The following is a 22,595-nucleotide window of genomic DNA, read 5'->3' as shown; positions in this document are numbered from 1 at the left end:
TAATGTAACCTATATATAATATTTTTACTTCCCTTTGCATGTTTTTAAAAGTATACACGGATGTTGCCTATGTCAGGGCAGTTTTTAATTTCTATGCTAATCAAAAGAAATAATGTCATCTAAAATGGCAACTCTTGTAATGGGCACTGTAATGAATTGGTTCAAAATGTGTTTGTGTAGCATATACCTGTAGTCCCAGCTACTTGGGAGGCTAAGGTGGAAGGATCCCTTGATCCCAGGAGGTTGCGGCTGCAATGAGCTATAATTGTGCCCCTGCACTCTAGCCTGGGAGACAGAGCGAGACTTTGTCTCAAAAAAAGTGTTTGTGGTTGTTGGTACCCTTACTGAAAATGGGACTAGCGTAAATGATGGTGAAATGTGATGACAATTCAAAATTTACAGAAGATTGTAATATTGTTTCTGTTCCCCAAGGTCCTAAGATAGTTTCATAAAAATGAATGGTAAACTTCAGAGAACATTTAAAATTATTCAAAATAATCTCTTTCACTCTTCTAAATGCTTCATTATCTTGGGGAGGGAAATATTACGGGTGTCATCTCTGCAGATTTAGCAGACATAAAATCCTCTGTGTGATAGTTTCACAAAACGATGCAGTATTAAGTTAGGACTCTAAGCGTCGCTGTTCACTAACCTGGGCAAGAAAATCAACCGAGACTCAAGTTACATCCTCCAACCACAAAGCAAATCAGACGCGAAAGCAGGAAAGCTGTGCAGAAATTCTGACCTGAAACACTTCGCATCCGGTCTCTGCTTGTTGAAGGAACTTCACCGCTATTTCTGAGAAGAGCAAAAGTGATGCAGACCTGTTCTCCCTCTTCTTAATCCCAGAGAAGTCCCTAATAAGCCAGTAATGGCGCCTCTGCAGAGGCATCCGCAGCGCAGCGAGCAGGTCGTGCTCCTCACGCTCCTGGGGACGCTGTGGGGGGCCGCGGCAGCGCAGATCCGCTACTCTATTCCCGAGGAGCTGGAGAAAGGCTCCATCGTAGGCAACATCGTCAAGGACCTGGGACTGGAACCCCGGGAGCTGGCGGAGCGCGGAGTCCGCATCGTCTCCAGAGGTAGGATGCAGCTTTTCTCTCTGAACCCGCGAAGCGGCAGCTTGGTCACCGCGGGTAGGATAGACCGCGAGGAGCTCTGTGCTCAGAGCCCGCGGTGTCTGGTGAGTTTTAACATCCTTGTCGAGGATAAACTGAATCTTTATCCCGTGGAAGTGGAAATAGTGGACATTAATGACAATACACCCCGATTCTTAAAGGAAGAATTGGAAGTGAAAATTCTCGAAAACGCAGCTCCATCCTCTCGTTTTCCACTAATGGAGGTCCATGACCCTGATGTGGGAATGAACTCCCTTCAGGGTTTTAAGCTCAGTGGTAATAGTCACTTCTCAGTGGACGTGCAAAGCGAAGCCCCTGGGCCCAAGTACCCGGAGCTGGTGCTGGAGGGCACACTGGACCGGGAAAGAGAAGCCGTTTACCACCTGGTCCTTACTGCCATGGATGGCGGCGACCCTGTCCGCTCAGGCGTCGCCCAAATTCTGGTAACAGTTCTAGATGCGAATGACAACGCTCCAGTGTTTACTCAGCCTGTCTACCGTGTAAGTGTTCCTGAAAACCTGCCAGTAGGCACACCAGTGTTGGCAGTAAATGCCACTGACCAGGATGAAGGAGTCCACGGGGAAGTAACTTATTCCTTTGTGAAGATTACAGAAAAGATCTCACAAATTTTCTGTTTGAATGTTTTGACTGGAGAAATTTCAACTTCTGCAAATCTAGACTATGAGGACTGGAGTTTTTATGAGCTGGGTGTTGAAGCCCGGGATCGGCCAGGTCTTCGTGACAGAGCAAAAGTCTTCATAACTATCTTGGATGTCAATGATAATGTACCAGAAGTGGTTGTTACATCTGGAAGCAGAACAATTGCTGAAAGTGCACCTCCAGGAACAGTAATCGCTCTTTTTCAAGTGTTCGATAGAGACTCTGGCCTGAATGGCCTGGTAACCTGTTCCATCCGGAGAAGTCTCCCATTTGAATTGGAAAAATCAGTTGGCAATTATTATCGATTAGTGACAAATGCAGCTCTAGACCGGGAAGAGGTATCCTCGTACAACATCACTGTGACAGCCACGGACAAAGGAACACCACCTCTGTCTACAGAAACAATCATCTCTCTAAATGTGGCAGACACCAACGACAACCCGCCCACCTTCCCCCATTCATCCTACTCAGTCTATGTCCTTGAAAACAACCCCAGGGGTGCCTCCATCTTCTCTGTGAATGCACTGGACCCTGACGTGGACCAGAACGCCCAAGTCTCCTACTCGCTGGCAGAAGACACCCTCCAGGGGGCGCCCCTGTCCTCCTACGTGTCCATCAACTCCGACACTGGGATTCTGTACGCCCTGCGCTCCTTCGACTATGAGCAGTTGAGAGACCTACAGCTGTGGGTGACAGCCAGCGACAGCGGGGACCCGCCTCTTAGCAGCAACGTGTCACTGAGCCTGTTTGTGCTGGACCAGAATGACAATGCGCCCGAGATCCTGTACCCCGCCCTCCCCACAGACGGTTCCACTGGCGTGGAGCTGGCGCCCCGCTCCGCAGAGCCCGGCTACCTGGTGACCAAGGTGGTGGCGGTGGACAGAGACTCGGGCCAGAATGCCTGGCTGTCCTACCGCCTGCTCAAGGCCAGCGAACCGGGGCTCTTCGCGGTGGGGCTGCACTCGGGCGAGGTGCGCACGGCTCGGGCCCTGCTGGACAGAGACGCGCTCAAGCAGAGCCTCGTGGTGGCCGTCCAGGACCACGGTCAGCCTCCTCTTTCAGCCACTGTCACACTCACCGTGGCTGTGGCCGACAGCATCCCTGAAGTCTTGGCCGACCTGGGCAGACTTGAGCCCTCCGACAGTCCTTACAACTATGACCTCACGTTGTACCTGGTGGTGGCGGTGGCCGCGGTCTCCTGCGTCTTCCTGGCCTTCGTCCTCGTACTGCTGGCGCTCAGGCTGCGGCGCTGGCACAAGTCACGCCTGCTGCAGGCTTCAGAAGGTGGCTTGGCGAGCATGCCCAGCTCTCACTTTGTGGGCGTGGACGGGGTTCGGGCTTTCCTGCAGACCTATTCTCACGAGGTCTCACTCACTGCAAACTCGCGTAGGAGTCATCTGATTTTCCCCCAGCCCAACTATGCCGACACGCTTATCAACCAGGAGAGCTATGAGAAAAGCGAGCCTCTTCTGATAACTCAGAATTTACTTGAAACGAAAGGAGACCCCAGGCAACTTCAGGTGAGTTTCTTTCCGCCTAAGCGGAAGAGTAATCTGGTATTCCCGCAACCCAACTATTCAGACAGGCTCATCAGCCAGATCGGCTGTTATAGAAGCGAACCTCTTTTGGTATAGGAAGATTCGTGATTTTGTAAAGTGTAAGACTCCCTTGTTCAGGTGAGGGTACTGTTTTTATTGGTTGACAGGAAAATTAAAGATTATCTTTGATTGGTACTTAGTTTTCTTAGTCCTTTGCAGAGAATCACGTAATTCTAATGTTTTTCTTTTATATCAAAAAAATGTTCTGAAGTCTTAATTTTATGGGGGAAAATAATGCATGTCCTAGTTTTTCTTTACCTTTCTATTCTTGGCAAACTACTTGTGTCTTGGATTGAGTACATCTCGTTTCTTAGGTTTTTTCCTACTATGTGACATTTGTAAGTTTCTTTCTTTTTCTAATGTGGGCAGTGTTAAAGATCAAGATCTTGTCTTTAGCTAGCATGGTGGCTCACGCCTGTAATCCCACCTCTTCAGGAGGCTGAGGCAGGAGGATCCCTTAAGGCCAGGAGTTTGAGACCAGCCTGGGTGACATAGCACGACTCTGTCTCTACCAAAAAGAAAAAAAATTAGCCAGATGTGTGGCGTACACCTGTAGTCCCAGCTACTCGAGAAGCTCTGATAGGAGGATTGCTTAAGTCCAGGGGTTTGAGGCTGCAGTGAGATATAATTGTGTCACTGCACCCTAGCCTGGGAGACAGAATGAGACTCTTTCTCTCTCTCAAAAAAAAAAAGATTTTGTTTTTTCTAAGTGTTACTTAATAATTATAAATGATGGAGGTTCATACAAGAGATATTTCACCTTTACTACTTAGGAATCAAAAATTATTTTTAAAAAGGTAAAAATCATTGGTAACTGCAGCAGAGAACACCTGATCTTTGGTGTTAAAAGACCTGAATAACATTCCTGTAACTATCTGTCATTTACTTGGGCCAGTTAAAATCGCCATTATCTTCCAATTAAAATTAAGATTTAAAAGACTTCCTTTATCAGAGATGGGATCTCCCTCTGTTGCCCAGTCTGGAGTAAAAATCCACTTTTAACTGCTCCTCATAGAGTGTGTATCCAGGGCAACTTGAATCTATGTTCCTGGGTTGCAATCCTAAAGCTTGGCCCAAATAAGCTCTACTTACATTATTTTTTAAAACACGACTTTCCTTATCTATCTGACTCAAATTCTAAGAAAATAATTTTATAACTTTTTTTCAAACTCTAAAGCAGCATAGTGAACAAGTATTTGTTGACATCACCATTGTTATAATTATTGAGTTGTTAACAATAACTAAGCACCAATGCTGTGTGCCTACTACAATGTCTTTTGCATACTGTGTGCCTGATAGTATTTAAGAGTGAAAATGGCCAGGTGCGGTGGCTCACGCCTGTAATCCCAACACTTTGGGAGGCCAAGGCGGGTGGCTCACGAAGTCAGGAGTTTGAGACCAGCCGGACCAACATGGTGAAACCCTGTCTCTACTAAAAATACAAAAATTAGCCAGGTGGGGTGGCATGGGCCTGTAATCGCAGCTACTCAGGAGGCTGAGGCAGGAGAATCGCTTGAACCCGGGAGGCGGAGGTTGAAGTGAGCCAAGATCGCACCACTGCACTCCAGTCTGGGTGACAGAGTGAGACACTGTCAAAAAATAATAATAATAATTAATAAAGAGTGAACATGAATTTTAAAACATGCTCGGTAGTGTCTGCTTACAGGACATATCTCTAAAAATAGATGACTGGTGAATGGGAGAACAAATGCTAATGAGGTTCAAATAAAAATTTAAATATTTTAGCATTTTAACCCAGACAGTAAGGCTTTCATCATATAGGACCTCTTTATTGAAATATTTCAAGAAAAAAGGGATTATCATTTAGAAGACTGATTAGTCTTATTTATTATGACTGAAATGTGCAAACAAAATCATTGTTTCATGAACAGAAAACAGCAGAGTTTTTGACTGTCGATGATGTTCGAATAGAAAACGGATCACTAAGGAGATAGGAGATTCTGTTATCGACAGTCTTCAAAAGTAAGTTGATGGCCCTGGAATTAATGGAGTACAGGGGATTCTATAATTTGATGACTTGTTGAACTATATTATAGTCAAGATTTTTTTCCAGTCATGAGTTGGAAGATTCTACAATCTGGTGGTATTATAGAATGGATGGGCCACTTGTGCAACTGAATTTGTTATGAATGTGTAAGAAAAAAGTAATTGAGAAGATACCTTGAAAATAAATGAGAACCTCCTTTGTAACCTGACTTTGTCAATCTTCATAAAGATAACATTGAGTTGATGTGTTTTTAAACAAGGTGCTAAGAGTAATATGTGTTTTTCTGAACCAATATTGTGGTATTTACATTTAAGGAATTGTCGTAGATTTATTTATTTCAAGTTTCTAAAGGTGTACACCTAAACAAGAGATCTAATCATACACATCTTCAAAGCTCATTTTCTTGTATCTTTGTGGTATAATTTGATAAAATAACAATTTTAAACAACTTGAATCTTGGATATTAGTCTCATGAGTTAGATGGGCTGTTATACATATGATTGTTTCGTAAACTCTGAAAGTGTGAATGTTATTTTACTATACCACCAATTTGGGATGTTAAACTACATCTTGAGCATTTGTTGTTATAGGGGAAGCTCACTAACTACTTTTCATGGAGATCAGGCTGGTTTATTTTATTCTCTTATTAACTGTGACCATTTCATTTAAACAAATAAAATATTTCACTGATGGAAAAACTACCAACTTCTACTCTCACAAAAGTCATTCATTCCTGTGGACTGACTGGCTGTCAAACATCCTGGCAATCATGGAATTTGCTAAGTTCTGACTAAATGAGATTCTTTAATCCACCTGCAATACAGATCATTAATAATAAGATAGGCTATCTGAGGTTTTGAGAGTTCAGTAGAGAATTTTGAAGCATCAGGAAAAAAAACTACCAACTTATTGTCTTATTCTTATTTTATGGTCTGTGAAAGCCCCCCCCCTTTTTTTTTTTTTTTTTTTTTTTTTTTGACAGAGTCTTGCTCTGTCTCCCAGGCTGGAATGCAGTGGTGTGATCTCTGCTCACTGCAACTTCCTCCTCCTGGGTTCAAGCAATTCTCCTGCCTCAGCCTCCCAAGTAGCTGGGATTACAGGCACGTGCCGCCATGCCTAGCTAATTTTCGTACTTTTAGTAGAGATGGAGTTTTACCATGATGGCCAGGCTGGTCTCAAACTCCTGACCTTAAGTGATCCACCCGCCTCAGCCTCCCAAAGCACTGGGATTACAGGCATGAGCCACTGAGCCCGGTCTGAAAGGCATTCATTTCTGATCAGGCTTCTATTGAGGTGGCAATTGTCAAAGGGGAAGGAGTAAAATCTCAGAGGAGAAACATTGGAAAATACCTATATCTTTGCTTGAGAATGAAAATCTAAATGGAACTTCAAAGAACTGTTTTGTTGTTTGTTTTTTAGAAAAAAAAAAGTCCCAAAAAGAAAAGAGAGAAGATAATCAATTCGATGCCCAGGAAGCCAAAGACTTTACATAGAATTCTTTTTAATGCAACCAAACAAATGGTCAGGATTCTTCCCAATATTTTAGTCAACAATAATACACACTCTTTAAACTATGAAATGATTTCAATTTGATATAATGAGCTTATGTTAGATTTTATTAAACATATCTTGGTGGTCTAGTAAAGATCTTTAATATTTAATTTTACGACGTTCGATAACTTAGAAAATGTGAATGCTAGAGATAATGAAGCCATTTACTCCGTAGGGTATGTATGCTTTGTGTTCAGAGTAGTCTATAATTTAATTTAACTAGATCTTATTTCTTTTTCTCCAAAGAAGGTACCAAGACACAATAAGTTAATTGAGACTTTTTTAAAACAGTAGAATAAGAAACATGTGAAATGAAACTATGAATTTTGAGGCATCAGGTAGAAATGGATCAAGACATTGAGAGCTATAACCTCCAAACATGAAAGTTTTTTTGAAAATGTCTACAAGTACTATGTTGTTTAATAATCATACACTTTGCTTGCCTCAACAAGAAGTTCAAGAGTACTATTAAACAAATAGAATTTAACTCCAGTTTACAGAATTCATCTATAATACCTCTATTAGTTCCTTTAAACAAAATTTATCTACTTTGTGAATACAAAGATAACTATGGATTATTTGATAGATCAAAACAGAATCTCCTTCAAAGTGTTCCCTGTATTCTGGAGCAATGCCACCAGAAAGCAGAAATAGGTTACTTAGGAGCCTCTCACAAAACCAAGTTAAGCTTTCTTAGTGTTAGTTCTGGATTCTCCTCCTGGTTCCACCAACTACTCTCCAGGACCTAGGAGAATTTACAAACCAAGACTGTTTCTTGCCAGGTCTTTATTCCAGAGCAGGTCATTCTCTTTTATTCTGCAACTATGTGAGAGAAGCTTTCTTTTCTTTCTGCTAGCAGAGGGTAGCCTCGGATCCATCAATAATTTAGTGTTACTCTATCAACATCAGTGGAGAGACGAGTACCTCTAAGGATCCTGTCAGGACAGTCCTGCATTTTGCTCAAATGCTGTCTAGAGATCCCTGTTTTCTCAATTACACTAGAATAGAGTAGGATGAAGATTTGAATTGCATGTTAGGATGAAGACTTGAATTGAATTGCATAATGAAAAGAATCAGCCAATCCATTATCCAGTTTCTTATGAATTCACAGCCCAGTAGGATCTCTGCAGATTTCTGCCTTCTGTAGAAAATGGGTTGCTTCTATAGCTAATTGTTGCAGCCAAGACAAACAATGATTTCTTTCTTTTTTTTCTCACAAGACTGGGAGTGACAATATTTGGATTCCGACATTGTTCTACTACTATATAATCAATAATCAGGAACAAGGCAAGGCAATTCCCTCTTTCTTTCTTCTTCTTTTTTTTTTTTTGGCAGAGTTTTGCTCTTGTTGCCCAGGCTGGAGTGCAATGGTGTGATCTCGGCTCACCACAACCTCCGCCTCCCAGCTTCAAGCGATTTTCCTGCCTCAGCCTCCTGAGTAGCTGGGATTACAGGCGCGCGCCACCACGCCCGGATAGTTTTGTATTTTTAGTAGAGACGGAGTTTCTCCATGTTGGTCAGGCTGGTCTCAAACTCCCGAACTCAGGTGATCCGCCCGCCTCGGCCTCACAAAGTGTGGGATTACAGGCGTGAGCAACCGCACCTGGCCTCCCCTCTCATTTTTTAAACGGTTAAAATGAAGGTGTTAGACCGTCTCTAAGGTTCTATACAATCAAAAATTTATTAAAATAGGTCTATATATTTTACAACAATTTTGACTTTCTGAATCTTGCATCATGGTATCTAGAACATATGTGTTCAATTAATACTGAATTAATTAAAATTTATATACACTGATGTAAATATTTTCTATGTAAAATCTCTCATATGTATTTAAATAAAATTTACCTTTTTGCCTTCAATGACTGATTTTCCCATGTGCAATAACGTGTGAGTCAGTGCCCAAAAGAGTCACTTGAAAGTTGCAAGGCAAAGCAGTTTTTTAAAAATTATCTAAGATTATCAAACACCCGTCCATGAACACTGTTGCATTAATTCAGTGTCTTAAAATGGATTTTTAATTATCAGGGATATCTAGAGCAAAGAAATCTAACAGGGAAATTTTGAAAGATGAAACAATTTTCTATGAAATCAGTGTATTGTGTGCATCAATCTGGTGCAGTAACTTAGTAAGGACTCAGAGCGCCGCTGTTCACCAACCAGGGAAAAATGGTACGAGAGATCCCACAGAAACCACCGAGTTTTACAGCACAGAGAAACGACAGATTGCGATAAGCCCTCCTCCAGGCTGCACTAAACTCAAGCCTCTATCCTGCTGGATTCTGAGCTCCCCTTCCTAAGACAGAGGGGTCCACCCTGATGCACCCGCATTCTGAAGCACTTCCCGAGACGGGCGCCTAAGCAAGAGAAGCAGGACGACTATGGCGGCTCAGCCGAGGGGCGGCGACTCCAGAGGATTCGTCCTGCTCTGCATCCTCCTGGGGACCCTGTGGGAAGCCTGGGCAGGACGTATTCTCTACTCCGTGTCGGAGGAGACGGACAAAGGGTCCTTTGTGGGAGACATCGCCAAGGACCTGGGGCTGGAGCCCCGGGAGCTGGCGGAGCGCGGAGTCCGCATCGTCTCCAGAGGTAGGACGCAGCTTTTCACCCTGAACCAGCGCAGCGGCAGCTTGGTCACTGCGGGCAGGATAGACCGGGAAGAGATCTGCGCTCAGAGCGCGCGGTGTCTGGTAAACTTTAACATCCTGATGGAAGATAAAATGAATCTTTACCCTATAGACGTGGAAATAATAGATATTAATGACAACCTTCCAAGATTCTTGACGGAAGAAATAAATGTAAAAATAATGGAGAATACAGCTCCTGGGGTTCGGTTTCCGTTAAGCGAGGCTGGGGATCCAGATGTGGGCACGAACTCCCTCCAGAGTTACCAGCTCAGCCCCAATCGCCACTTCTCCCTGGCTGTGCAAGGTGGAGACGATGGAACTAAGTACCCGGAACTGGTGCTGGAGCGGGTGCTGGACCGGGAGGAAGAGCGGGTTCACCACCTGGTCCTCACAGCCTTTGATGGCGGCGACCCGCCCCGATCCAGTACAGCCCGCATCCAGGTGACAGTGGTGGATGTGAATGACCACACGCCTGTCTTCTCTCTGCCTCAGTACCAAGTAACTGTCCCCGAGAATGTGCCAGTGGGCACAAGACTGCTCACGGTACATGCCATCGACCTGGACGAGGGAGTCAATGGGGAAGTGACATATTCTTTTCGGAAAATAACTCCTAAACTTCTACAGATGTTTCATCTGAACTCGCTTACGGGAGAATTATCAACTTTAGAAGGATTAGATTATGAAGAAACTGCCTTCTATGAAATGGAGGTTCAGGCTCAAGATGGTCCTGGTAGTCTGACAAAGGCAAAAGTACTGATCACAGTTTTAGATGTAAATGATAATGCTCCAGAAGTCACTATGACTTCTTTAAGTAGCTCAATCCCTGAAGACACACCTCTTGGGACAGTCATTGCTCTTTTCTACCTACAAGACAGAGATTCTGGAAAGAATGGTGAAGTGACCTGCACCATTCCAGAAAACCTACCTTTTAAATTAGAAAAATCAATAGATAATTATTATAGATTGGTCACAACCAAAAACTTGGACCGGGAAACACTCTCTTTGTATAACATCACACTGAAAGCCACAGATGGTGGAACTCCTCCCTTGTCCAGGGAAACTCACATCTTCATGCAGGTGGCAGACACCAACGATAACCCACCCACCTTCCCCCACTCATCCTACTCAGTCTACATCCCTGAGAACAACCCCAGAGGGACCTCCATTTTCTTAGTGACTGCACAGGACCACGACAGTGAGGAAAATGCCCAGGTCACTTATTCCTTGGCTGAAGACACCATCCAGGGGGCTCCAGTGTCCTCCTATGTCTCCATAAACTCTGACACTGGAGTCCTGTACGCGCTGCAATCCTTTGACTATGAGCAGTTGAGAGAACTACAACTAAGAGTGACTGCACGTGACAGCGGGGACCCGCCTCTCAGCAGCAACATGTCACTGAGCCTGTTCGTGCTGGACCAGAATGACAACCCGCCCGAGATCCTGTACCCAGCCCTCCCCACAGACGGTTCCACTGGCGTGGAGCTGGCGCCCCGCTCCGCAGAGCCCGGCTACCTGGTGACCAAGGTAGTGGCGGTGGACAAAGATTCAGGCCAGAATGCCTGGCTGTCATACCTCCTGCTTAAGGCCAGCGAGCCAGGACTCTTTGCGGTTGGGCTGCACACGGGCGAGGTGCGCACGGCTCGGGCCCTGCTGGACAGAGACGCGCTCAAGCAGAGCCTCGTGGTGGCCGTCCAGGACCACGGTCAGCCTCCTCTGTCAGCCACCGTCACACTCACCGTGGCTGTGGCCGACAGCATCCCCGAAGTCTTGGCCGACCTGGGCAGCCTTGAGCCCTCCGACAGTCCTTACAACTATGACCTCACGTTGTACCTGGTGGTGGCGGTGGCCGCGGTCTCCTGCGTCTTCCTAGTCTTCGTCCTCGTACTGCTGGCGCTCAGGCTGCGGCGCTGGCACAAGTCACGCCTGCTGCAGGCTTCAGAAGGTGGCTTGGCGAGCGTGCCCACCTCGCAATTTGTGGGCATGGACGGAGTGCGGGCTTTCCTGCAGACCTATTCCCATGAGGTCTCCCTCACCGCGGACTCTCGGAAGAGTCACCTGATCTTCCCCCAGCCCAACTATGTAGACACGCTCATCAGCCAGGAGAGCTGTGAGAAAAATGATTCTTTGCTAACATCCGTAGATTTTCAGGAATGTAAAGACAAAGTGCCAAGTATTCAGGTGAGCCCAGCCCTTCCTTTATTTCCGTGAGGAATTTATTTGCATGATATTTCTCTATTATTTTGCAAACAAATGTTTTGAAAATAGGGATTTAAAAAACTTTATAGAGGTAAAAATGAGTTTACCAGTTTCCTTCAGTGGTGAAACTTTAATATAGAACACGTAGGATATAGTATTTCTTTAGTGAAAGCCTATGGACAAGATTATGAGTATGTGGACTATCACATTTTATAATTTCCACCTACTTTCCAATCTATGTTCCAACCTACTTTCTTAACTCGTATATTTTATAAATTGGAATGAATCGAGTCTTTCATATTGCACAAGGTTAGCAGGAATAAAACACACTTCAGCCACCTTCTCAGGATTCTCTTTAGCATTCAAATATGTAAAAGATTCTGAAAGATTTCTTCCATGTGACGATTTTTTTCTGTGCCTGATTCTGCCTCCATGTACGTCGGCTTGGTGGTCCTAAAAAATCTTGATTGCTTCTTGACCTATTTACAGTATAATCGTCTATTAATGGGGTGGTAGTAGAAGGTTAGATTTATGCCTAAAGAATGAAATGTGTGTGTATCACACTTCACTAAGATCTGTATCAAAGACAGATATCAAGTCCACACTAAAGGCCATCGGACAAAACCAATAAAATATGTCAAATAAAATGTCATTTTAAGTGTTGTAATTGGCATTTGTGACATAGGCAATTACATGTTTTAACAGAGAATTCCAGTGTGCTGTTTTAGTGGTACAGCCAGACGAAGTGTGTCTGTGGGCTATCAAAGTGGGAGATTGGGGATGCTGGCGGCTTTGTTTCAACTGTCTCATGTACTCAAACCTTAGACTATCTTATGTACACAGATCCTAGACCAGTAGTTGATTTTATTTATTAGGTCTACTGAAAAATTCAGTTGGAAATAACCCAATCTGGGATTAACTACTTCCATATTCTTTTGTATAACATTTTAGTAAAGCTCAATATATCAAGTGATTGTCATCCAGAAGGGGTGGATGACAAGCTAATCTTGATTCCAGAGATCTTTGAGTATTAATTGAGAAGACACTTTTAGCCAGGTATGGTGTTGCAAGCTATAGCCCACCTGCTTGGGAGGCTGAGGCAAGAGGACAGCTTGAACCCAAGAATTGGAGGCTCACCTAGATAATATAACAAGACTCTGTCTCTTCAAAAAGACTTCTTTTTAGACTAGTGTTGTACTTGGTAGTATTTTGCACATGATAGACTGTACAATAGTGTGGGGGGATACATTTTTTTTTAAGATGGAGTCTCGCTCTGTCACCCAGGCTGGATACATTTTACAAGTTCTGCAGTGTTCACATTTCAGATGTACAATCACTTGGGGTAGAAGACAATGTTGCTGACACCAACAATGTTACTGAGGGAAGGTCCTATGGCTGAAATATGGTTATAAGGTATTTTGTAAAAGAAAATCTCCTGACCAAAATTTTTTAGATGCATAAAATTATTTTTAAGCAACAGAGAGACATAATCACTAAACTCAGTGAGCTATTGCAATCAAACTTTCCAGGGATTGTTTCCTTCAATTCAGAGGTCACCAAGGAATGTAAAATAAGTGCAGAGGTAGGAAGCAGTGCTGCAGTGCAGCAGATCTCGGTGACTTTGTGTTTTGAGGTTATGTATTATCCGCCTGATAACTTTGAAGATGAATGTTGTATTTCATAACCAGGAAAATAATTGTGTAATGAGGAGAGGAGTAGGCTATTGCCTGTGATCATAGAAGTGAGAATCACATGATATTCCTGTAATGAAATCACTGAAACTATTGGGAAAGGGGATGTATTTGAAGATAAGTATAAATTGCACCTTCTAAAAGGCAATTTTGGCATTACTGATACTCTCCGGAAAAAGTTGAAATAAATCAACTTGGACGTACTTAGAAAAGTGGAGAAAATGTTAGGAACAATGAAAGAAAGATAAAATGTATCCAGTATATTTCTAATGAGTAAGTATGGAAAATTACTGTACTCTGAGACGGTTTAGGCCAAGTTTGTGTTATGGCTATCTTTATATAGATAGTGGGTTTGAAGATGGGGAAAGCTTATGTCAATAGATGTTTCTGTACTTAATCTACATGATTTGCCTAAAAATCTTCAAAGTTGGGATGAAGGCATTCCTAAGAGTACATTTTTAGACGTCATTCAATATACAGACGTATCCACGTAGTTTTTGTTCTTTCAGTTAGGCACACAACTATAATTATTGCACTGGTTAACTTGAAGCAGCAGAGGCTGTAGTTTCCTAGTGCTGACTCTGGGCGCCGCTGTTGGCCAAAGTGGTGAGCTTGGAGCGCCAGATCTCTTCGCGCAGCCGCAGCGCGCTTTCCAGGACAGCCCCAGCTCAGACTCCCCAGCGGCAGCCTTTACACCGCTTCCTCCTTGGAAAAAGAATTTTTTCTTGAACTGGAACTGCAACTAAAGTCCGTTCGGAGATCCAAAAATCTGCAATACAGAGGTTATTTGTAACCCGGCGTCTCCAGGCTGGTGAGCAAGCAGAGGAGAGCAAGAGGGATGGGGAGCGGCGCCGGGGAGCTGGGCCGGGCTGAGAGGCTGCCAGTGCTCTTTCTCTTCCTGCTGCCTTTGTTCTGCCCGGCGCTCTGCGAGCAGATCCGCTACAGGATTCCCGAGGAAATGCCCAAGGGCTCCGTAGTGGGGAACCTCGCCACGGACCTGGGGTTCAGCGTCCAGGAGTTACCGACTCGAAAACTGCGCGTCAGTTCGGAGAAGCCTTACTTCACCGTGAGCGCAGAGAGCGGGGAGCTGCTTGTGAGCAGCAGGCTAGACAGGGAGGAGATATGCGGGAAGAAGCCAGCTTGTGCTCTGGAATTTGAGGCTGTTGCTGAAAATCCACTGAACTTTTATCACGTGAATGTGGAGATCGAGGACATTAATGACCACACGCCAAAATTCATGCAAAATTCCTTTGAGCTGCAAATAAGTGAGTCTGCACAGCCTGGCACACGATTTATATTAGGATCTGCCCATGATGCGGATATTGGTAGCAACACACTGCAGAATTACCAACTCAGTCCCAGTGATCATTTCTCACTGATAAACAAAGAGAAATCAGATGGCAGTAAATACCCTGAGATGGTATTGAAGACACCTTTGGACAGAGAAAAGCAGAAATCCTACCACTTGACTTTGACTGCCTTGGACTTTGGAGCACCACCCCTAAGCAGCACTGCACAGATACACGTTCTAGTGACTGATGCCAATGATAATGCTCCAGTGTTCAGTCAAGACGTATACAGGGTGAGCCTTTCAGAAAACGTGTACCTGGGGACCACGGTGCTACAGGTGACTGCCACGGACGAGGATGAGGGTGTCAATGCCGAGATTACTTTCTCTTTCAGTGAAGCTAGCCAGATCACCCAATTTGACCTGAACTCTAACACCGGGGAAATTACTGTTTTAAATACATTAGATTTTGAAGAAGTCAACGAATATTCCATAGTTTTGGAAGCAAGGGACGGTGGAGGAATGATTGCGCAATGCACAGTGGAGGTAGAAGTCATAGATGAAAATGACAACGTCCCAGAAGTGATATTCCAGTCTCTACCCAACCTAATTATGGAGGACGCCGAGCTGGGAACACATATTGCTTTGCTCAAAGTCCGTGACAAGGATTCCAGACACAATGGAGAAGTTACTTGTAAATTGGAAGGTGATGTTCCATTTAAAATATTAACTTCTTCAAGAAACACGTATAAATTAGTGACAGATGCTGTTCTAGACCGCGAGCAGAATCCAGAGTACAATATTACCATTACGGCAACAGATCGGGGCAAGCCTCCCCTCTCCTCCAGTTCCAGCATCACCCTGCACATTGGTGATGTAAACGACAACGCTCCGGTTTTCTCACAGTCTTCCTATATAGCCTACGTGGCCGAGAACAACCCGCCTGGAGCCTCTATTTCACAAGTCAGCGCTTCTGATCCTGACTTGGGGCCCAACGGACAAGTCTCTTACTGCATCATGGCCAGTGACCTGGAGCAGCGGGAGCTGTCATCCTACGTGTCCATAAGCCCAGAGAGCGGGGTGGTGTTCGCGCAGCGCGCCTTCGACCACGAGCAGCTGCGGGCCTTCGAGCTCACACTGCAGGCCCGCGACCAGGGCTCGCCTGTGCTCAGCGCGAACGTGAGCCTGCGCGTGTTAGTGGGCGACCGCAACGACAATGCGCCACGGGTGCTGTACCCCGCGCTGGGTCCCGACGGCTCTGCGCTCTTCGATATGGTGCCGCGCGCTGCAGAGCCCGGGTACCTGGTGACCAAGGTAGTGGCGGTGGACGCAGACTCAGGACACAACGCCTGGCTGTCCTACCACGTGCTGCAGGCTAGCGAGCCCGGGCTCTTCAGCCTGGGGCTGCGCACGGGCGAAGTGCGCACAGCGCGTGCCTTGGGCGACAGGGACGCGGCCCGCCAGCGCCTTCTGGTCGCCGTGCGTGACGGTGGACAGCCACCACTCTCGGCCACTGCCACGTTGCACCTGGTCTTCGCCGACAGCTTGCAGGAGGTGCTGCCGGATATCACTAACCGCCCCGACCCCTCTGACCCCCAGGCTGAGCTGCAGTTTTACCTGGTGGTGGCCTTGGCCTTGATCTCAGTGCTCTTCCTCGTGGCCATGATCCTAGCCATTGCCTTGCGCCTGCGACGCTCCTCCAGCCCCGCCACCTGGAGCTGCTTCCAGCCTGGTCACTGTGTTAAATCCGAATCCGTGGTGCCCCCCAACTACAGCGAGGGGACTTTGCCTTATTCCTACAATCTATGTGTTGCACATACAGGAAAGACGGAGTTTAATTTCCTAAAATGTAGTGAGCAGTTGAGTTCAGGACAAGACATACTTTGCGGTGATTCATCTGGGGCCTTATTTCCACTTTGTAATTCCAGTGAATTGACTTCCCATCAGGTGAGTTTCCTTTAAGCATAATTTAATTCTCATTGCCTACCCATTTCTCCATATTCACAAGAAAATATACACATTTGCAGGAAAATATATAATTTTTAGATCTCATGAATCATTTTTAGGAAAGTTGTAGTCAGTTAAAAAGCTGTCATATCATTCTTCAAAGGAGGAGTGAAGTAGGAGCAATTGTGTGGCCCAACATTTGTTTGTTTTTTAGCCAAGCTTTGATTTATAAAGCAACGAGGGTGTGGTTTTAACCACAAAGTGAAAATGTTAGACAGTTGTTGGCTCTCTCCTAAAAAGTGAATGAGATTTTTCCTATACATTTTCCTTCTTGTTGACTAATATATGATGAATACTTTTTTCAGCTTGGACATACCATAAATATAAAAATAATAAATCCAAAGAATTTAAGCTAAAATTCAACACTTTTCTAACTAATTTAACTGGTATGGTCTCCATAGTAGTCTACTGTTTTGTTTCTTGTGTTAACTTCCCTTTTGTTTCAAAAGCTCTTAGAATAAGGAGTCAACTGGATTTTTATGTCCATGGACCCCTTGTGATTATATGCAGCGTACGCTGTGTGTGTGTGTGTGTGTGCGTGTGTGATCCTTTTACTTAGAAAAAGGTCTACTATGCTCATTAGAAGATCAAAAGCAGATTCTCCTTACTTGCAACATGGGAGTTTCAGTATTAATCTGTATTCAAGCACCTTCTATATCCTTCATCAAAGAAAAGACAATGTTTTGTGTCTGTGTCCCTCTCACACACAGCCCTAATATATAATGTGTAACTGCCTTATCTGCAGCCTTAAACTATTATGGCTAGAGGTCTTCTAATCATTCTGCTACCTCTAGGAAAGAAATACAGTCTTGAAAACTGCCAATCTAGTGTGCATACAAAATATATACAAAATGCCAAGGAACATTATATGAGCCTTTTGCTAGGTATCTCTAAGCAACTGCTTCAGTTAATGGCCACTTTACAATTTGCTGAAGGAAGGAAACCTCTTTCGATTCTTTTTTTTTTTTTTTTTTTTTTTTTTGAGACAGAGTCTCTGTCTGTTACTCAGGCTATAGTGCAGTGGCACAATGATAGCTCACTCCAGCCTCAAACTCCTGGGCTCAAGCATTCCTTTTGCATCAGCCTCCTGACTAGCTAGAACTCAGGCTCATGCCACCAGATCTGGCTAATTTTTCTGTTTTCAGTAGAGACAATATTTTCCTTCACAAATTTAACTGGTATGGTTTCCATTGTCTACCCAGTTTTCCATATGCATAAGAAAATATATTCACAGGAAAATATAAAGTTTTCAGATTTCATGAGTGGTTTTAAGAAAGTTTTAGTCAGTGAAAAAACTATCATACCGTTCTTCAAAGGAAGGGTGAAATAAGTTGATCTGCTATGTTGCCCAGGCTGGTCTTGAAGGGAAACAAGACTTTTTTGTAGTCATACTTATTGTTTGGCTTCTGAATATTATTTAGTCCTTACTTGTTGCAGTTTTTTAGATCGAAGTGTTAATGTAGGTAAAGTTAACTTTAGATGTCTACCTTAAAAAGTCAAGTCTGCTTTAAATTTAATCCTCTCTGGTTAAAGGGATGGGATGGAGCTTTGCTTTTCATCCTATATTCATCTGTACCTTTCAGGTATTCAAATAGAAAAACATAAACAATGTAAATGAAATAGCAAAACAATATAATATCTCATAAAACTGCAATGGTAAAAACATTTATCCTATTGAAATTCCACAATTTTTATTTGAAAATTTTATCAACCTGTAATTCAAGTGGCATTTAGAAGAACAATTTAAAAGCAACAACTCTATAGAAAGGTTGTAAAATGATTAAGTAGTTTAAACCAAATAAAACAATTTCTGAGTCAGTCATCTCCAGTAGGTCTATTTTAGTCTCAAGATAAATTCATTTCTGGTGACAACTGAAGTTCTTAGTTATTTGTTAGTATATACTGGAGACATTTACAATAAAGCTTAGAGCACATGGGAAATGGAAGTGTCTTTTTTTAAAGACAAAATGTATTGCAGAAATGTGAGTAATTTAATCCGATTCTACAATCTGATCATTCTGATCTAATCTGATCATTTAATAACACTAAATAAACCTTCATCTCACATTCTTTGGCTGTTTCTTTTAAAATATGGGTTTAGGGATAAATCAAATAAATTCAAAACAAAGTAATAAGCAAATGATTTTTTTTTCTCAGTAATCTAGTAGAGTATTACATTTAGAAGTAATCTGTATCTCAGTGCAGTAACTATTTAGGACTCTAAGCGCCGCTGTTCACCTACTGGAAGACAAATGCAACCGAAAACACTCAGATCTCACACCTCACAAAGACCTGCAGATGCCACAAACTAACTGCTGGACTGCAGCGAAACCCCACCCCTGTTTGGAGGCACTCCAGGTTTCCGGAGGATTATCATCTCCATAGCTGCGGCAAGAAACTAAATAAGACCCACTTATGCACAGTGAAGATTCTGAGAGGATTCTGCAGCAAAACAACAATGGCCGCTCCACAGAGTCGCCCCAGACGCAGCGAGCTGATCCTGCTGTGCGCGCTGCTGGGGACGCTGTGGGAAATCGGGAGGGGACAGATTCGCTACTCGGTGCCAGAAGAGACGGACAAAGGCTCCTTCGTGGGTAATATCTCCAAGGACCTGGGGCTGGACCCCCGGGAGCTGGCGAAGCACGGAGTCCGTATCGTCTCCAGAGGTAGGACGCAGCTCTTTGCTCTGAACCCGCGCAGCGGCAGCTTGGTCACCGCGGGCAGGATAGATCGGGAGGAGCTCTGCGCTCAGAGCCCGCGGTGTCTGATAAATATTAACATCCTGGTTGAGGATAAAGGAAAACTCTTTGGGATAGAAATAGAAATAATTGATATTAACGATAATAACCCGAAATTCCAGGTCGAAGATCTAGAAGTAAAAATTAACGAAATCGCGGTTCCTGGAGCACGTTATCCACTCCCAGAAGCTGTTGACCCGGATGTGGGCGTGAACTCCCTGCAGAGCTACCAGCTCAACCCCAATCACCACTTCTCCCTGGACGTGCAGACTGGAGACAATGGAGCCATAAACCCAGAGCTGGTGCTGGAGCGCGCCCTGGACAGGGAGGAAGAGGCTGCTCACCACCTGGTCCTCACGGCCTCGGATGGCGGTGAGCCGCGTCGCTCCAGCACAGTGCGCATCCATGTGACAGTGTTGGATACAAATGATAATGCCCCGGTTTTTGCTCAACCGATTTACCGAGTGAAAGTCTTTGAGAACGTGCCCCCAGGCACGCGGCTGCTTACTGTAACAGCCAGCGACCCGGATGAGGGAACCAACGGAAAAGTGGCATACAAATTCCGGAAAATTAATGAAAAACAAACTCCGTTATTCCAGCTTAATGAAAATACTGGGGAAATATCAATAGCAAAAATTCTAGATTATGAAGAATGTTCGTTTTATGAAATGGAAATACAAGCCGAAGATGTGGGGGCACTTCTGGGGAGGACCAAATTGCTCATTTCGGTGGAAGATGTAAATGACAATAGACCAGAAGTGATCATTACGTCTTTGTTTAGCCCAGTGTTAGAAAATTCTCTTCCAGGGACAGTAATTGCCTTCTTGAGTGTGCATGACCAAGACTCTGGAAAGAATGGTCAAGTTGTCTGTTACACACGTGATAATTTACCTTTTAAATTAGAAAAGTCAATAGATAATTATTATAGATTAGTGACAAGGAAATATTTGGACCGAGAAAATGTCTCTATCTATAATATCACAGTGATGGCCTCAGATCTAGGAACACCGCCTCTATCCACTGAAACTCAAATCACTCTGCACGTGGCAGACATTAACGACAACCCTCCTACTTTCCCTCATGCCTCCTACTCAGCGTATATCCTAGAGAACAACCTGAGAGGAGCCTCCATCTTCTCCTTGACTGCACACGACCCCGACAGCCAGGAGAATGCCCAGGTCACTTACTCTGTGACCGAGGACACGCTGCAGGGGGCGTCCCTGTCCTCGTACATCTCCATCAACTCTGACACCGGTGTCCTGTATGCGCTGCAATCTTTCGACTATGAGCAGATCCGAGACCTGCAGCTACTGGTAACAGCCAGCGACAGCGGGGACCCGCCCCTCAGCAGCAACGTGTCACTGAGCCTGTTCGTGCTGGACCAGAATGACAACGCGCCCGAGATCCTGTACCCCGCCCTTCCCACAGACGGTTCCACCGGCGTGGAGCTGGCGCCCCGCTCCGCAGAGCCCGGCTACCTGGTGACCAAGGTGGTGGCGGTGGACAGAGACTCGGGCCAGAACGCCTGGCTGTCCTACCGCCTGCTCAAGGCCAGCGAGCCGGGACTCTTCTCGGTGGGTCTGCACACGGGCGAGGTGCGCACGGCGCGAGCCCTGCTGGACAGAGACGCGCTTAAGCAGAGCCTCTTGGTGGCCGTCCAGGACCATGGCCAGCCCCCTCTGTCCGCCACTGTCACGCTCACCGTAGCCGTGGCTGACAGCATCCCCGAAGTCCTGACCGAGTTGGGCAGTCTGAAGCCTTCGGTCGACCCGAACGATTCGAGCCTTACACTCTATCTCGTGGTGGCAGTGGCTGCCGTCTCCTGTGTCTTCCTCGCCTTTGTCGTTGTGCTTCTGGGGCTCAGGCTGAGGCGCTGGCACAAGTCACGCCTGCTCCAGGATTCCGGTGGCAGATTGGTGGGCGTGTCTGCCTCACATTTTGTGGGTGTTGAGGAGGTACAGGCTTTCCTGCAGACCTATTCCCAGGAAGTCTCCCTCACCGCCGACTCGCGAAAGAGTCACCTGATCTTTCCCCAGCCCAACTACGCAGACACGCTCATCAGTCAGGAAAGCTGTGAGAAAAATGATTCTTTGGTAACATCCGTAGATTTTCATGAATGTAAGAATGAAGCTGATCATGGTCAGGTGAGTTTAGTTCTTTGCTTGCTTTTAATTTCCAGATGAATTTTATTTGGCGTAAATTAGGTTTTGAAAAACTTTGTGAACATAGTTGAAAATAATTTTTAAGGCGTATCACAGAGTTTTGGGTTTATTTTGGTGGTGTTACTATAAAATTGAACGCTAATAGTCATAGGTTATTGTTTCATTTGCTTTTAAACGACTTAGAAAATATTGTTCAACCATTTTAAGCCTTCCAGTATTTTATTCCTATTATCACTCATTCACTTAAGAAGTACCTACCCGTCCATACTGGTAATTTTGCTATTGTTTGTGTGTGCGTGTGTGTGTGTGTGTGTGTGTGTGTGTATCCCAAACTAGAACTTCAGAAAATTATCAAGAAATCTAAAGCCTTGTTATTAGCTTAGCAAAAGTAAAATATATCTCAGAATTTTTAGGGTTATGTTTAGCATTTGAACCTATAACTAGGCTCTTGTAGATTTCTTCACTTTAAACCTCTTTTCTGAGCCCTGTTTCTGTACCAGTGCCCTTCAAAACTTTAATACTTCTTACCATCCCTCAAAACATGAACAAACTTTAAAGATGGATCTTGGTGGGAGATGAGATTGGTTACTAAATATTAAGTATGTGTGTCAGTGGTCACCTGGGCTCCATGCCCGTGGAGACATGAAATCTAAAGCCTGGAATGTCCATTGCTCCCCCAAACAAAAAACAAAAGCAAAAACATTAGATCTGAATTAAAATGTAATTTTAAACTGTTGACAGTGACTTTTGTAAAATACGAAAAAACATATTTCAATACAATTCCAATGAGCTGTTTCGGTTGTGCATCGATGTGAAATGGTGAGAATGTTGATTTTAAGAACCAATGTTTCCGGTACACAAGTTCTAAATAAGCTGATCAATTCAATTAAAGTTATTCATTCTTGGCTGGACACAGTGGCTCATGTCTGAAATCCCAGCACTTTGGGAGCCTGG

General features: G+C 44.5%; 1 protein-coding gene across 12 annotated transcripts in view; it reads left to right on the top strand.

The window, feature by feature from the left end:
* Positions 1–22,595, top strand: part of LOC100590761 (protocadherin gamma-C4) — a 181,074-nt gene that overhangs the window by 42,757 nt on the left and 115,722 nt on the right. The window contains exon 3 of one of the 12 annotated variants that reach the window (XM_030827593.1): positions 2,064–3,295. The exons of 7 other annotated variants lie outside the window; for them this stretch is intronic. In XM_030827593.1, the coding sequence (XP_030683453.1) occupies positions 2,064–3,295 (1,232 nt within the window). Of the gene's footprint in view, positions 1–534; positions 3,296–8,995; positions 11,738–14,106; positions 16,682–16,709; positions 21,624–22,595 lie in introns of those variants that run through there. 4 more of the 12 variants (XM_003266518.4, XM_030827525.1, XM_030827581.1 and 1 more) reach the window with 4 other exon arrangements.

This window comes from Nomascus leucogenys, chromosome 2, assembly GCF_006542625.1.
Source record: "Nomascus leucogenys isolate Asia chromosome 2, Asia_NLE_v1, whole genome shotgun sequence".
NCBI classification, from domain to species: Eukaryota; Metazoa; Chordata; class Mammalia; order Primates; family Hylobatidae; genus Nomascus; species Nomascus leucogenys.
The sequence above is the reverse complement of the archived record's forward strand: the minus strand, read 5'-3'. Positions and strand labels throughout refer to the sequence as shown.